This window comes from Hypomesus nipponensis, chromosome 10 (genome assembly GCF_054491055.1).
Source record: "Hypomesus nipponensis isolate SF chromosome 10, ASM5449105v1, whole genome shotgun sequence".
Classification (NCBI taxonomy): Eukaryota; Metazoa; Chordata; class Actinopteri; order Osmeriformes; family Osmeridae; genus Hypomesus; species Hypomesus nipponensis.
The window spans coordinates 12,789,795-12,807,500 of record NC_140370.1 but is presented as its reverse complement, the minus strand read 5'-3'; the positions used below and the strand labels follow the sequence as shown (position 1 = coordinate 12,807,500).

The 17,706-nt window shown below is 44.1% G+C and overlaps 1 protein-coding gene across 1 annotated transcript in view; it reads left to right on the top strand.

Moving 5' to 3' along the window:
• LOC146271814 (catenin delta-2-like) overlaps positions 1–17,706 on the top strand; it is a 22,024-nt gene that overhangs the window by 1,831 nt on the left and 2,487 nt on the right. The window contains exons 3-5 of the mRNA XM_084707623.1: positions 5,808–5,920; positions 15,914–15,948; positions 17,013–17,129. Of these exons, the coding sequence (XP_084563749.1) occupies positions 5,808–5,920; positions 15,914–15,948; positions 17,013–17,129 (265 nt within the window). The remainder of the gene's footprint in view (positions 1–5,807; positions 5,921–15,913; positions 15,949–17,012; positions 17,130–17,706) is intronic.

Below are 17,706 nucleotides of genomic sequence, written 5' to 3'. Positions count from 1 at the left end.
TTCAACAAATAATTTAGGATACATAAACGGTTGAAGAGCTATTTGATGCTATAGAAATACCAGGCACATGTCCAGGCGTGCTGATAGGTTCATCTTTAGGACAGGCGCTTTATTGACGCACAAACAAAAGACATCCTGATTGTATCTTGATTTTCACACACTGAGAATGATTCAGTATTCGCAGTTTGAATTTACCTCCCAATGATCCCCTGCATGCAAGTTAAATCAGGACACACAGGAGGAGCACCTGGGAGAGTGTGTCGAAATAGCCAACATCATTACAGGGACGAGCGGGGGGGGGGATACGCTGGGACAAGGTCGTTATGGAAACCACTGTCATTTTCTCTGAAGCATTTGCTTCAGACAATCATAGTTTAACAGTAATATGAGAAAATACATTCTATCATTGCAAACTGACTTTGATTTAGGGAATCAACAAATCTGTGAATGGGAATCTGTTTCCAATCTGTAATTATGGCCATCAATTATGGGCACTCAAACACAATGGGTTTAACACCAAAGTAATTTCAATCTCTTTTAGGAATTTGAAAAAAGACTTTTGGTAAAGATGGTTTCTATCTGAGAAATTCAAATGTGAGCTTCTTTGAGGTCAGATGGATTATTATGATAGATTAAGATTCAGTTGTAAAGACTAAATTGTCATTTAGGAAGGTGAAATCAAGTCATTTTTCTAAATCTCTAAATGACTTGAACAGACCTTATTATTAATCAAATCAACAAACCAATGATTTAATAAGTCTCCATTCTTTCAGGAATTGATCGGTCTTGCCAAATTAAAGACATACGGATGGTGTGGCACCTCTTATTTTAATTGTTGAAAGATTTCCTACATTTCATTTCCTAAGCCAGAATCTTGCATACATGCTTGTTTAAATAGATTTATCAAATTGGACACAAAAAGTGATTTTCAATATTGATTCAGTGAAATAAGATGGGAGGAGGATGTATTTGGAAAGCACAGCATGTGGGCTCCTGCCTCTCACAACCCTTTATTTCCAACTGCAAAGACTTGGCATTTAGTTGTCTATGTGCGTGTGTTAGTTGACTTGAGGGTAAAAACGGTTAAAATTGAAGTAGAAAATGTCTTGGCAGGGCACCTGGCTGGAGGCTTGAATGAGTAAATCAGACCAGCTTGGCAGAGGAGGGACTGGAGCTGTGGTAGCTCTAAGGCGTACTGCAATGATTCCAACAAATCAAAATTCAGTGTACACTTGAATCTCCACTCCAGCCCTTGTGGAGCCAGCTGTGGAGTCCAGTTAGAGAAGCTGCTCTGCTACAGTGTGTCTCTGATACTGGAGCAGTTACTGAGTTAAGAATTTATATAAACGAAGAGGTCTCAAAGACATGCTTTGATAATCAGCCTTAAACTGTGCAATCCTACTCCAGACTTGTTCTGTCTGGATTTATTCATCTATAATTCCTGTAAATTGAAAGAATATAAGTGACAAAATGTGACCATTGTAAGTACAGCTTTAAGTTTAGGGAGTCATTTTTAATGATGGGAAATACAATTGACATATTTAGGAACTTCTAAACTTGCTGCTCCACTGGTGGGCGTAGCCTATATTAGCTACGACTAATCATTTGATGTTCCACAAAGTTACAAAATTATCTGTAGATGTCGGGAAAATAGAACTAGCTAGAATGCTAAATTTAAGGTATGTTTTACCTGAAAACTACCCAACAGATATGTTTCTTTTTCACAATGTGAGTTGATGTAACAAAGAGCTTTCGGCCGTGGAGCTATTTTGAGTGACGAACAAATGGATGCTGCCTTCTCCATCACCTCAATTGTTTAAAGGGTTTCCTCTTCTCCTCTCTCTCTGTATCTCTCTCTATGTCTCTCTCTCTTTCTCTCTCTACCTCTCTCTCTCTCTCTCTCTCTCTCTCTCTCACACTCCCTGTCTCTCTCTATGTCTCAACTAGCTGCAGTTTTACCTCTGGGTTGTTAGGAATTTGATTAAATTCCAAAAAGAAGTCTGAAGGCATACCCATGATGACATTTTGTAATCAAATTGTCTCCTTCGACAAAGTGAAATGTCAGTCTTAAGTCCACAAGGCACAATTAGCCATTTATACTTGAGGACCACAGCTAGCTCCCCAAGCCCCCCCCCCCCCCCCGCCCCCTTCATCCTCTAGTCGTTTATATTCTCTGTTAATTGGTTTAATGGTGTTTTAGGGGCTCTGCCATATAGAAACTCCTTACAAGCTATTGTCTGCCTCATCCTTCTCTTTTAGCCCTGTTAACTGTCGGGGATTGGGCTTGATTCTCTGGTAATCAAATTATCAGGCCAAGCTTTTGATTGGACCGTGTGGACACAAGAGAAGGTTCATTTTGGTAGTTGTTTTTTTTTCTTTTTTTTTCACAGCTCTTCTCCAAGCACACGCTTTAGCAGTCTTTATTGCATGTCCCATACCATGGGTTGAACATGCAGCTCTAAGGCTTTAAGACAGTCAGGTTGATATATATATTTCTCATCATTTAGAACTTGATTCTGTATATTTGTTCATGATTTGGATACTTGGAATGGGTGTGCTGACCCAATGAATATTTGAATAAAGAAATGAGTGAAGAGCAGACTGCTTTGCATACTGTCTGTATATGGGAGTCTAAGTAAAGCTAATCACTGCACTAGAGTCTTTCTGCTGCCCAGGGCAACATTCGATCATTCTCTCATTCCAGTACAGATGGCTAAGTAAGCATAGCAGAGTGAGATATCAGAGCAGAGTGAGTTATCATAGCAGAGTGAGATATCAGAGCAGAGTGAGTTATCATAGCAGAGTGAGATATCAGAGCAGAGTGAGTTATCATAGCAGAGTGAGTTATCATAGCAGAGTGAGTTATCATAGAGTGAGTTATCATAGCAGAGTGAGTTATCATCTCACAGGTGCGATGGGTTTTTGAGTTGTGACCATTCCCACACATACCCGCCAGTGGCTCCGGCCAATCTCATAAGTCCTGGGATGTCTACAGTCGGTCTACTCCCAGTATTTCCATGTTCAACCCCGACAAACAGCTCTTCATATTGCACCTGGTGTATTCACAATGCGGAACACCCCGCGGGATGTGCTGTTTGGGCAGAGGAACGGAAGGTGACTACTGACTCAGTCATCCCAAGTGCCTGTAGGCCTCTCGTCTCTCAGAGGGCTCACACGTGTGTGCGTACGGAGCTATATTTAAACCCTGTCTATGACATGGTATATTGTGTATTCCCTTTTCAGCCCAGGACAGCCCATAGAGTTTCACTGATGCAGAACCGTTTTGTGTGTGTTTCCTGTGTGTTGCTGTGCACGTGTGTGTCTATGCCTTGTCCACTCCCTCATGTGTGTGCTTTGTGTGTGTGTGGGTGTGTGTGTGTGCCTGTATGTGTCTGTGTGCATGTGTATCCCGGGGGGGAGTAACAGTGCTCACAGCCCTGGCCGGAGGAAGGGGGACATTTCTGCTGCCTCAACCCTCCGCAGCATCGTTTGAACTCCCCACTCTGCCTCTGTGTGGAGCAGGCAGTCTCCTCCCACCCGTCACCAGCTCTTGTCCTCTACCCCCCTTCTTTCCACCCCTCTTCTCTCGGTGCCCTTATTCTCCCCTCTCCCCTCCTCCTCCGCCCCCCCCCTCCTCTCCCCTCCTCCTCCGCCCCCCCCCTCCTCTCCCCTCCTCCTCCGCCCCTCTCCCCTCCTCCTCTCCCCTCCTCCTCCGCCCCTCTCCCCTCCTCCGCCCCCCCCCCCCTTCCCCTCCTCCTCAGCTCCTGCAGCGGGGGGCGCAGATGGTCTCGAGGAGAGGAGCAGTCAAAAGAGTGATTGGCGAGCGGCGGGATTTGGCAGGCAGGCTGGTGGGAGTGTCCTTTTGTGATGCGATGTTGCATAAATAATGCCAAAGGGGTTCTAAATTCTCTGTTGCCATGGAGACCTTTGTGCCTGGCTGAGCCCCTGTGTTGTGTGTGACTGGGAGGCAGTCACTAGTGAGAGGCTTGCTGCTCCCTCTTCTCCCCCTTATGACGGTTTCTCTCTCTTTATGGGACATGTGAACAGTTCAGGCTAAGGACATGTTGTTGATGCGTCACCGAGGTGGAGTATCAGTCTGTACTTTTTGCTTTTCTCTGAAGTATGGTCCATGTGAAGGTATGGCTATGTTTTTATTACAGATTCAACTATTTTGGGTGTCTTTCTCTCTCTCAGACAGTAACAGGTGTTTGGTTCTGTGCTGGAATTGGAGGGAACAGTGAGGGGCCAGGGCTTTTGTTGTGAGGCTGAGCTAGTTTCCAGCTAAGTAGTTAGCGGGCTACACTGCACCAACAATTCTGACTTTTCTGGTACATTATGAGTTGTTATTTATTCTGAAAACACTCAGAAAATAGATTTCTTCAGCAAATAAAATATTAATGGTGCTATGCGCATGTTTGCCCAAATGCAAAAAGTTGCATGCATGCACAATTGTCAACCACAAGTAAACTTAACGAATTGTAAACTTTTGTATAGCTTTCTGTCTTTTACTTTTGTCTATTATTAAAAAAATGACTCAATATATTACTTTTGTGTCTATTACATGTCAGTATGTTGCTCTGGATAAGAGTGTCTGCTAAGTCACTAAATGTTTAGAGACTCACTGTTGTAATTTGTGTGTATATGTGCAGTTGTTGTCTATGTGCCTCATCATCTTCAACGTTGAATTAGTGAGCTTGTTGTTGGGCTGTGTTGGGCTCTGGCCCAGAATAGCAGGTGATACATTGTGTTGCAAAGAGTGTGAGTTTGCTTCAGGGACACTCTTTGACCTTGTGTCTGGTGGAACCATTTAAGCGCTGTCACTAAAGAGCTGGACTCTGCTGTATTGAACAGTGTTGAATGGAGCTGCCCCGGGCCAAATTAGAGACTTCTCTCTGAAGGGAGATTCTCAGAGATGACCACCTAAGCACTGCAGCTCATAGGCTGGTGACTAGCAGCTAGCTCAGGGGATGCTAAACACACACTACTGTGTTTTTGTCACTTTAATTCAACCCCTTCAGGATCTCTAACTAATGACCAAAAGCTATTAAAAACTGGTGGGTGGAGCAGGAGACTGAATCCAAGACCTCCACCTCACACGTACATTAGCAAGAATGTAGTACATGCCTTGAATTTTGCCAGATCAGACTGAACCATTCTGGGAAATGCACATTTTCCATGCTTCTGTCTGGAGCCACAGATCTATTTATAGTCTGTAATGGTTTAACGAGCCTGAAAATTATTCTACATGAAGCTTTCTTCAGATGGGCACTACAGAGACAAACAGTTTCAAAAACTGTTTTGTGTGTGAACCCATGGTCCTCGATGGCTGAGTGTGGAAATCCAAATGAATTCCCCACTTGCCTTTTATTGGATGAAAACCCCCAATAAAAACGACTTCCCACATCTGTCAACCTGCCTGCCAGTGTGTGGTGGTTTTCAGACTGAAAAGTCACTGATCTCTTATATAATTCAGGACCCCTCGAAAACACTATGATTCATGTCAAGGAGTTCATCCTAGTGAATACTCGTATCGCCTCATATACAGGGTCTAGTCAAAGATGTTTGATTTCTTGTTCAGGTTATAACTTGTATAACCTGGCTGCTCCATGCCCTTGTTCAACAAAGAATAATTTGAAATGAGTACTGGATAGATTTTTTGATAGAAATTTCACAAATACTCCAAGTCCACCACCAGCACATTATGCTTGATGTGATGGGGTTTAGAGGGGTTTAGAACAGTGCTGCTGACAGTCAAACAGACTCTCTCTCTCTCCCTCACTGTCTCTCTTGCTCTCCCATCTCTCTAGGAGTTGCAGTTTGAGCGGCTGACGCGGGAGCTGGAAGCCGAGAGGCAGATAGTCGCCACCCAACTGGAGCGATGCAAGCTGGGATCTGAGACGGGCAGCATGAGCAGCATCAGGTGGGTCCATCTGAGTGGCCACAGCCACCCTCTCTCTCTTCCCCCCTCTGGCCTGACATTCTCTGTCTGTCCCTCATTCTCTTTTCTGTTTAGCTATTTTTTCTCTTTTCTCTTGTTATCTCTCTCTCTCTCTCTCTCTCTCTCTTTCTCTCTCTCTCTCTCTCTCTCTCTCTCTCTCTCTCTCTCTCTCTCTCTCTCTCTCTCTCTCTCTCTCTCTCTCTCTCTTTCTCTCTCTGTCTCTCTCTCTCTTTCTCTCTCTCTCTCTGTCTCTGTCTCTGTCTCTGTCTCTCCCTCCTTCTCTCTCCTCCTCTTGTCCAGTTTGAACAGGTTCAGTGGGACCCACCCCCTGCATGTTGTCCTTAATTTGCTCCTCCCAGCTGGATCTTTCACTCCACGATAGATCCTCCTCAGAGCTGTATGCAAATGCTGGAGGTATTAAGAAGGCAAGGAATTTGGCACAGGTTTACAATGGTCTCACTTCAGTCATTTATTGTTAGCTATTGATTGACAAGATAGCAAATAAAGAACCACCATCTTGCACATGCAAATAATTGTTTTTGTAGTTCTTTCACATCTGATCCCAGAAAGGCAACAAAGACGAGCAATCCTGCTATTCTGGAGCACTGAAGTGATAATAGCCTCGACATGCCACCAAGGACACAATGCAACAGAACACTGTCTCTGTGTGTGTGTGTAGTCCTTTAACCGGTGGGGAATTTCATCCTCAAACCAATTAGGCATCTTTGTCATTGTAATTCTCAATTTAATTTGAGACAAAACAATTAACTAGATGGTCTTTAAATTCTTTATCCTGATTTCTAATTAACCACTCGACCTTCTAAGCCTGCAAACCACCATCTCTTTGTTGAGACCTATTTACCAGGATTCAACATTGGGGACGTACAGTAGGCTACTGTAGCTCGTGGATTCATGAAAAAAAGAATGTGTTGTCCTGGCCATCTTATATAAATAATGCTGTAGCTTGATTGCGCATTGTTTGGTGGGGATTGAACATTGTGAAAGAGTTCATCTTTGACAATCTGGCTGGGTGTCCATAAGCCTCTATAAGCTGAAAATACCCGCCATGTCCAAACATGAAACACTAAACTGAAACAATGTGAGGCACAAATTTCTCTGGCACTTTATGAAAGCAACTTGGCATCTCCAGAACAATGCCAAAACACAAACCAGTAAAGAGGGCGTGGTTGTGTTGAAGAGAATACAAACCCCAAAAGAGTTGCGAGTGTCTCTTCTTTCAGTGACGTCTTTGTTTGTCTTAATAAGTCAAGGCAGGTCAAATGTCTGGGGTGGCATATGCTAACTCAAAACAACAGTCAGGCATATGGTACTTTATCAATTAAAGATGTAGAACGCCCTCAAGTTTGTCAGCTGCTTTTGGATCTCAGTTAAAGGGACAGTTCACAGATATTAATCTCAGATCTCGTGTTCAGATCTCCGGGACTTGATATAACCTATGTCTGCCCCATTTGCCCCATTATCTAGTGAGTTGTGTTCCGTCAGCAGAGACCTGCATTAGAGGGCCCGCTGGCATTTAAGGTCACTGGCTGTCCATTTAGCTCGTGTTGTTTCAGGATTGTTTCAGGGAGCTTTTCTCTGAGCTGACCACACAGAATTGGTCCGCCTGGATAGGAAGCAGTTTTCCCATGATGCCTTTTCCTGACACTTTTATTACCTTGAAACTGTTTATGTGATAGATTCCCACTGAGTCCCTCTCACACATACAGATAGAAAACACTACCACATACCCACAGATCGCATTGAAACAGTAGATTTTATTTTCTCTTCACGTCTCTATTCTCTATTGTTTTTCCCCGGATTATATGCATTCTAGCTGACTGAAACATTAGAAGTTCATTGACTGACCTTTATCCAAGGGCCTTTCAGAAATTCCCCTCAACCTTCCTCCATGACTGACAACCCATCTTCAGTCTGTGTATTTGTGTGAGTGTGTGTGTGTTCTTTGTGTGTGTTATAGTATCATTGAGACAGTTTGTTCTTGGCTCCATTAAACAGATAGTGTTTAGCGGGATCATTTTCCCCTCCCTCCTAACTGGCTCTACCTGTCAGAGAGAGGGTTGTCGTGAGCGACGGGAGAGGCTTGAACATTGATCCTCCTCCTGATTCGGAGTCAACCGAAGGGCGTACGCCGCCCCTCTGGTGATCTCGCGTCTTTAGGGGGCGGGTAAAGGTCGCGGAGGTTGTCCAGGGGGTGATAAGGCCTGTGATTGAGAGGCCAGCCCTTGGATGTGACATCCACATGATTGGGTATTCCCCCTAGCAGACTCGGAGCAGATAGAGACAGCAGTATCTACAAGTCAATATCCTGGACCTATGCTGGGCCTGGACTCAGCTGGTGTACGCCAAATATCTAGTGTGCTTCCTGAGTTGATCATTGTCTCCTGCCCTTTAAGATGTTATACTGGATTTGGAAAAAACTAGTGCAGTGCCGGTTTGCGGCACAAACAGACACAAACATATATACATACATACATACATTGAAATTCCTGCTTTTATAGTGTGAAGTCAGCATTGTATTGTTTTTCCAATGGAAATACTTTGTATTATTGTATATACTTAGTATGAGAGATCACTGAAAAAATATTATTTTGAGCTATGCTTTTTCCATACAGAAGCATGTCATTTTTAGCTTGGTTATATTTAGGCTAACATTTGTCCTACATATTTCCTATCCTTTACACTTTAAAGATTGTAGATGTCATCATCTCTGTTTGCCTAAAACAGCTATGACACTTATCTTGCCTCACCTCTTCCAGCAGTCATTCTCGGTAGGAAAAACTAGACTATTCCCAGAGGGCGGAGTCACAACTGCTAGTGTTCTCAGACATCTCTACTCCTGTGTCTTGGCTACTGTCTACCACACGGAAATACTGTTGGCCATATGTCCAATCAAACAACCATTTTCTGAAATAAAATAGGACGTCCTTTTCAGTGTCTCAACCATTTATTTTGAGGTATCTTATAATGGCTGCTTTGCTGGCCCACATACTGTTTTAGTAATGACTAAACAGGGACTCCTGTGGGCAGCCCTCACCTGGGTGTCTCCTGGCTAACAGCTGCTGCTAGCGGGCTAGCATGGCTTGGCTCAGCTCAGGTCCGGCCCGGGCCAGCCTCTTCCCAGGGTGAGGGTTTGTCTGGCTCTAAACGCTGTCTGTCAGGCACAGCGAGGGCGTATTAAGCAGAAGCTGTCAGAGCACTTTGCTGCCAGCTTAGTCTCACAGTCTCCTGTGGTGTCAGTGCATACTGCAGTATAGGCAACACTCTCAGATGGAGGGGGAGAGTGAGATATTCTGGTGGCACATCAGCTGTGTTTTTTTTTTTTTTTTCTTCGACCAAAATGGAAATGACCAATGTGGAAATCTGGAAAGTTTGAATGCAAATTCTGTTAACTTTTGATCAGTTTTAGCCAGTGGATAAAAAAAGAAAAGAATAGACACCGTGCACAAAACAAAAGTTTGGGAATGGAATTAGCCACATATTAATCTTGCTTTTATCCGTTCAGTCTTCTGATAGGAGATTGATTTTCCCCGAGCAATAAAGGAGACTGTAGAAGAAGGTTGTTGTTGTGTTTTCCATTTCAATAAGTGCAAAAAAAATAACGTTTCCAGCCTTTGAATAGCGATCATGGGAAATTGTATTATTCGTTTTCTAAATGCCAATGCTCACAAGGCTCGGCATCTTCATGCTTTGATGAAACATGGCTGAGCTTCTATTTAAAGGGCACTCAAAGGCAATGGCTCTGAATCATGAAAAGGCTGCCTCTCAGGTGAATAGATCGCTTTTAATGTGATCTGAACCGTTTGATAATATGTCGGTGTGGACATCAAAGGACTGCATCCTATCAAGGATCAAGTTTCCATCTATATCACTTCATATAAGGACATTATAAGGTCCTTATATAGTGTCACCCTTACATGTCTGTCTTGTACACATGCACAAACACCCTATCTCTCTCTCTTTCTCTCCTCCTCTTTCCTCCCTTCAGCCCCTGTCGACCCACCCTTCTCTCTGTTGTCTCTCTGTTGTCTCTGTCTAACAGAGCTATCACCTGCATCCTAAAGCCCAGCGACTGGAGTGGGATCCATACAACTCCTCCCTATTGATCCATCTAGGCGACAGGGCTAAATACTCTTGCATGGGGAGGCAGGCAGGCAGTGAGAGATGGGGGTGAGGGGGGGAGGGGGCGGCGGGGGTGAGAGACAGGGAAGTAGAGAGGGGGGGAGGGGAAGGGGTGATGGATGCCTGCAGTAATAAGTCCTTTAAAAGCCACAACCCCACCCTCCGCTCTCCCCCCTCCCTCCTGTGTGTACCCTGGAGTGCCTCAGACAGAGCCTGTCTGATAGCAGAGGATATTAGGCTTATTAAGGGTGTCTGGGCAACTGAGTGACTCACACAAACTGGCTCATATAGTAAGGGGAAGAGAAAGCATATTGATCTGGCGCAAAGTCCGCCCTTCCCTGAGCCCAGATCAAAGACTCCCAGAACGAGAGACTGAATGACTTACTGGATGGCTGAATGGGAGTCTAACTTACTATTTGGTTGATTCGCTGATTAGATGGTTGTCGGTCAGGCTGGTTGACTGGCTGGATGAATGGTTTACAGGCTCAGTGTTATGTCTTTAGCTTATCTTGGCTGGGTAGACTGTAAGCCCAGTCATGCTGCTGATGTAAATATGCCAGGTCCTAAATTCAAGAGCATTAGACTTCAGCTAATACCACTGCAGCCATTCAGGCAGTTGGTGGTATCTGCCATAAAATATGCCAAGATGAAAGAAAGACAAGATGAAAGACAGATAAAAATAGGTTCAGAATCTTCCTTCTCCTTTCCTCTTCTCACTCCTTTGCCAAACTGCTCCTCACTTCAGATGGCGTTGCCATGGTTACATGCCATAAACTGGCATGGTTTCTTGCCAAAGAGCGAGTTGACGCTTAGCTGATGGGGAATGTTCTAGAGCCATACCATAAGCTGATAAATACCAAATCAGAAGCATGCAACAGTGTCTGTTACAGCTTACAGCTGGAAGACGCATGGCTATGTTGGCTTATTTTACTGTTGGCCTGCCGAATAGACTGGACAGCTGCCATAGAGCAATATAGCCTTGGCTGGATCTCTGCAGTGCTGATAAGGGGAGATGGCAGAGATGTGAGATAGAGGAAGAAGCCAGGCCCAGATCAGATTTGCTCCCCAGCCTTGGCATCCACCTGCTGGCCATGGTGACTGGAGGGTTCCTTCGCCTGGCTTGCAGTTGCTTGGGCTGCCCCAAAGTGGAAAGGAGACATAACAAGATCAACAAAGCTGGCAGTTGTTTTGTCTGTTAGCAAGAGGGCATCAAATGAGAGAAATACATAGATGTTTAGTGTGTAGAGATGAAAATACAACTGAATACTACCAATAGTCTTGGGTTTGCTCTGAGATGGCTGGTTAAGGAGTGAGAAAGAATCTCTGACGGTCCATCTCCTGGCTCATCACCAACAGGGAAGTGTATAATTTAGTTCAGCAGGGATCCAATTAGTCCAATTAAAGGTGGGTAGATCACTTGGTTGGAACCGATGTCGTAATCATCCTCGGCAAGAAAGGTCATCATCGCATCACTTCCTATGGACAGGAACTAACCTTATAAAAGTACAACATGTTCGATTCTGCTAATAGTTTCTACCCCTCAGGCTAATTCGCCTGACCATAGTCCAGTCTAAGAGAAGATGAGAACAGTTAGGGCCTCATGTACTAACGCTTTTGCGCCAACTTCAGGCGCATTTGTTTCGCAATTCGTATGTCGTATGTCTATGTAAATATGCCGCATTGAGGTAAAAGTGCAGGCTGCCTGTCGCGGGAACTGAAAATGGCTAATTGCGCTTTTCCGTGTCATGCATATGCATTCACGGGATGGTCAAGGGGAAAGTGGGAGTTTCCCATAAATAGATGGGAGGGGATGCGTAAAGTGAGCCTAATTATGAATTCCGCGGTATGTACAAAAAACGCCTGTGAAAGCGCACCTCTATTCTGCTGTAAAAATGATCCGCCTGTTAAAAGCAGGAGTAAACCAGGATACGCATATGCCTCGAGGCTTTTCACCAGGAGCTCCTTGTGGAATGACAGCCGTAACCGAGCAAGACGAAGCATCATTTAAAACAGACAACGATGTAAGGTGAAGTATCACAGCGTGCGCTTTCTGCGTATTGGCCATGGCGCTAATAAGGCTACGTTTGCAATTGTACGTACATGACGCCCTTAGTGTATCCCAGGGTCTGGGGGGGGGGGGCTGTCTAAAGTGAGGAGAGAAGAACAGTGGCAAAAAGGCAGCAGGAGGAAACAATGGAAGTCCAGTCAAAATGAATTACATTTCAATAAATAATTCATGTTTCTTAAACTCATTTAACCCAACACTGTATAGAATGCGACGCCATCCTGCATTTTGTAGATAACCAGATGGAAATACTATACCTCAGCACATTCTCTGGAGCCCTTCAGCATATGCTGTCTCTGCAGCCTGAGCCTAGAGCACAGAACAGTTGGTTTGTGATGTACAAGATGGGGCACAAGAGCAGGCATAGTTCTAGGACCCCACTGCCACACAGTTAGACGGTAATTAGAGTTCTATATAGCTGTATAGGGATGTGCCTCCCTGCCTCTTTAGTGCTTGTTCGCCCGTTTCTGTCTCTGGGTCTGCCTGACTCTTTTCTCAGGAGCTGGGAACTCCTCCTGTGAATCTCTCCCTTGACTCAGCACATTTCAAACTTTCCACTTCAACCTTTTGATCTGTTTCTCCAGGGGGATCTAAACAAGCGAAATGTATTTTCAGTTAGCTAGGTGCTACTTCCCACCTAGCCCTAATTGTCACAGTGGCTTTTTTTGTTGTTCAACCTAACCCTGCTCTTCACTCAATGGGCCTGGCCATTTTGCCAAGTCCGGATAACAGATATTATTCTACGGTGGAAAATAAATTGATTATATAAACTGGATTCATGTGTTTGGTTGGATGAAATAACTGGATTTCTCTGGCTATGGTTATGGTAAAGCTCCTGTTTGGTTTTATTTCCCTCTCTTATGTCTCTTTCTCTTCCTGCCTCTGTCTCTCTTTCTCTGTTTCTATCTGTGACACACACACACACACACACACACACACACACCCTCAGAGAGGATCCTACATAGTGGTTAGAAGTGACAAACTGCAGATGTAACATGGCATTGTTGGATGGTTAGACTAAAACACCTGAGTCATGATTAGCCAAACTCCAGTTGACCCTGCACACTAGTGCATAGGGCTTGCATTGATATGTGAAAACAGCTATCTGACAAGGGACTGTTCTCAGTGGTAATGACAACCTCAAAAGTAACCCCCTCCAAAACCATCAAGCTCCTGAGGATCTTCAATGACCCTCTCTCACTGGGACTCTGAAATGGGCTACTCTGCTCTCCAGACCAAAGCAGACAGGCCAGGGCTTTCAACTCAGGCTCAAAACCATGTGTTTGCCACTTTTCTTTTAATATAAAATCCCAGTACACACCCTCACAACTACACAGACCATCAGGTGTATTCATAGTCAGGTCTCATAAAGTATATATTTTCACCAGTAGAGTGTGGGTCTCATTACAGCATTAAACAACTTTTGGGCCGGAGAGACCACTACAGCATCCATGTGACAAATGTCTTACTAGGATTGCCTGGGAGCTCTGAGAGTAGACTACTCTGGTTTCTAAATGCCACACAATAGACTACATTCTAAACACGAAAACACACACACACGTACACACGCTTCATTTAAACAGGTATTTGTGTGAAGTCAACACTGTTTTTATTTCTTTTTTACACCTGAGGCGGTCTGGGCATTGTAGCCATGTAGTCTTTGTTGTGCTTCTTGTCTAAACTTGTATGTGGTGCCCCTAGTCGGCTCTGCGTAGAGGATGATAAATGAAAAGTGACAGGATGCACTTTCAGGTGAAGGTCAGGTCAGTAAGTCAGGTAAACAGATGTCTGTGTTTGGGTCCAGAGAAAGGAAGTGTGGAGGTGTGTGTGTGGAGGTGTGTGTGGAGGTGTGTGTGTGGAGGTGTGTGTGGAGGTGTGCGCAAAAGGATCAGGCTCTGTGAAACTAAGTTAAGAAAATCATCCTTTAGTGAGCAAAGAGTGTGTGGTGCTGTCTAACACTATAACACAAATGGAAAGGGTTTTGACTTCTTCTTTCCTTGCTCAATCCTACGATTCCTGTTGGAGTACACCCCTCCTGCACTCAGCTAAAAGACAACAGTTACCCTTGTAGTTTGTGCTAGTGAGTAACAGAATACATTACCTTCAGCATAATTGCAGAAGTGAGTGAAGGGATTTTGTTGATGGGTATCAGGGCTGTGTAAAATGGGTACAGTGTGTGTGTCTGCATGCTTGTTCACCTGTGTATGTGTGTGCCCCTTAAGCACTGTTTCATTAACGGTGATTAAGTGTGGTAGTAGATAGGGACCTGCAGCTGGTACAACAGCTAATCACACCATCCATTACTCTTCTCTTTGCTCTTTAATTATCCATTCCCAGCCAATTGATCTGTCTGCTGAATCAATAGGAGAAACTTTGTTTCTCAGCCAAAGTTCATGGAGCTATTTACAGATACTGCAGTGATTATACACCTGACCATAAGAGACTATGTGTGTCCCATCAAATACCCTGTCTGAAAAGATGTAATGGTTACATGGAATATTTTAACAATGTCTAAAAGGCAGAGTTGCAACTGGCTTTTCCTGTGTACCAATGCAGGACAATAGATGCCCCTAGAAGGACAAAAGTACTCCCTATGTGTAAACATGCTCAAAGCCGTGTTAATGAACAGAGCTGAGAGGCAGGTAGCCTTGGGCATTGTTATGGTGTTTCACCTGCTCCAGGTTATGGGTAGACTTTGTATCCCTGCATAACTATCAAGACTTAACTGTGACCATGGTGACACCACGTCTTGCATTTGTATTCATCTTCGAGACGAGGACGTGCAAGGAACCAGACACATTCAGTGTCAACATCTCATTATGCTTCGCTGTTCCGCGCGACTGGGCTCTTTCCACATAAAGTGTTGCCCAGCCATTCTCTAAAATTGGGGTGAGGGGAAGGTGATGTGTATTATCATCCTCTCAGCCCTCTGTAGAAGAGTCTGCTCAAAACCCCAACCCCTGTTTCCTTCCTCCTCCCCCGAAGCTGTGTGTGAGTGTGTGTCTGTGCTTGTGCTCACCCGTGTGTGTCGTGTATTGTTCAGTTAAAGAATGACTGATGAATGAGGGGCCGGTAGGCCGGCTCTGGGTCCTATTAACGTTTGCGGTTTTGTCTCTATTCTGCGATTGGTCACCCCAATGCAAACTCTCACAATATGAAGGATCACATCAGCTCTGTCAATGGATGAAATCAATGGCATGATTTAGCAGCTGCTGTTGGCCTGGTTGCTTGACTATCTGTCCATTCAGCTGAATGCCAAGAAGCAGGTTCTAACTTATACCAACGTAATCCCCATATATGTCCACACCATTTATCCATGTCCAATCCATACGCACTAGCCCACATATCTGCCCCTTATAGTAGCCCTGAGTTTAAATTGAATATGATGATGCAAAACAGAGTTGGTTTATAGAACACCTCTATGTATTGTATGTATGTGAAGGTTTGACTTGGATCCAGCGATGGTTGTGTTCCACCAGTGTGACGCTGATATTGATTAAAGGACTCAATACTCCACTTCAGCTTCCGTCTCTAGCGGATCCATAGTTATTATGATTTTTGTTTGTGTGCCTCAGATCTGTGATAATATGCCATCGATCTGAGGCCGGTTATTTGACATACAGAGTTAGTTTGCTGTGCACAGGGTGGAGTACACAAAATAAACAAACAAAACTACAGCCCTTGCAAAGAAGAAACACACACATACACACAAAACCAGGTTATTATATTCGTTGTCATTTTAACCATGCTCTTTGTCCTCTCTCTCGTAGTTCAGCAGATGAGAAGTTTCGCTGGAATAATCAAGGTACGTTTTCCATGAACTACTTTGTAATTGAAAAAAAGATCTACACTATTTTGTTTGCAGCTTCGGCTTGCCATGAAAGTAGAGGAACAACGCTAGATGGCTAGCAGGCTGTGTAACAGTCCTTGTTGTGTCGGGTCCTAGTGACTGGGTCTCTCTGTCTGTCTGTCAGAGGGGAGGATGGATGGAGGGGAGTGATTGAAAGGGTCAGGACGGAGTGAGAAGCAAACACATACTCGTCTTTTTCAAGTGTTGCACAGGCACAACTCAGAGAGTTGCCTAAATCTCCAGACACAGCATAAAAACTGCAGTTGAAAATCAGATATTTTGATTGAAATGCTCCGGATTGAGGTCCCCTTATAGCTGGAGAACAATTAATTAGTTCTGAAATATCTTTCTAACAGAATCACTCTGTGAGTTAACGTGGTACATGTAGTTAATCACATAATGAAGCCTCTAATGAAGAGCTTTCTGTTCCCAGTGCAAAGCTTTAGTCCTCCCTGCTGGTATCGATGAGAGATTAATGCTGATCTTAAATCTCTTGTGTAAGGCCTTATCCCCCTCCTTGGCAGTCTTTGGCTGGTCAGCCAGTGCTGGGGTTGATCAGGTGGTTTGTCAACTGGCACACTGACCAAACAAATTGAAAACAGTGCCAGAGAGACCTATTTCAGCTAGCTAATTATGTTTTTTTTTATATATAGCTACGTCTAAATGTGGCTTAGCTATAGGTAACATGGGTATCACTTTCCACATGGTCTTTTGACTGTCAGTGTCTGGTAGGTTTTCATGATCTGAGTGTGTAAGTGTGTGTGACAGACAACAGCTTTGTGTTTAGCTTATTGTAATGTATCTTACCATATTACCATAGCTTAGCTTAGTATAGTCATCACCAACTTGGCTGATTGTATTAGCATAGTGTTGGTGTGGTAGCAGTTAAATTTTTCCTTGTAATTTTCTTTTAAGCATAGATCACTGTTAAAGGTTTGTGTGTGTATGTATTCTGGTTAAAGATTGTGTGGTAACAACCTAGACTAATCTAGTTCCCCCTCTCAATGCGTCTTGTGCAGACGGTCAGAAGGACATAGAAGAGGAGCTAACAACAGGGTTGGAGCTGGTGGACTCCTGTATCCGCTCCCTCCAGGAATCTGGCATCCTCGACTCCCAGGAGTTCTCTACAGGCGACAGTAAGAACGCCCTTCGTCCTTGTGTTTTTATAAAGCCAGGTTTGAGCCAGGGGCGTACCCTTAACCTGAAGAATAACGTTTTTTGTCCATACACACCAAAGAGACAAGGTGATTTTCATCTTATCTATTGCAGATCCAGCCAAATAGCCCAATATTTGAAACGAAAAGAAAGGAAAACTACCAACTTTTAATGCAACTTCTTTTTTTTTTTTTTTACTACAACATTTCGAGGCCGCATTATGTCTATCAAGACTTTAAATGTCAGGACAAATGTCAAGTTTTATCTGTACAATATCACCTGGATACAGACACATCGTGTGATAGGTCTGCCTCTGAAGTGTCAGAAGAATGTCAACGCCTGAATGTTTCAATCAGCTCTTGAAGACTTTCCAGATGTCGAGCAGTCTCCTCCGTCTGCCTCCTCCACATGCACAAGCCGTTGTCTTCTTGATTCATGTCCCTCATGCCCCTTCTTTATTTGATCCTGGTGATGATATTCATTTCCTCCTAAAAGCCACCAGGAGAGTTGTACCTGTCAGGAAACATGCAGCATATGTCAGGGGTTTGAAATGTAAAT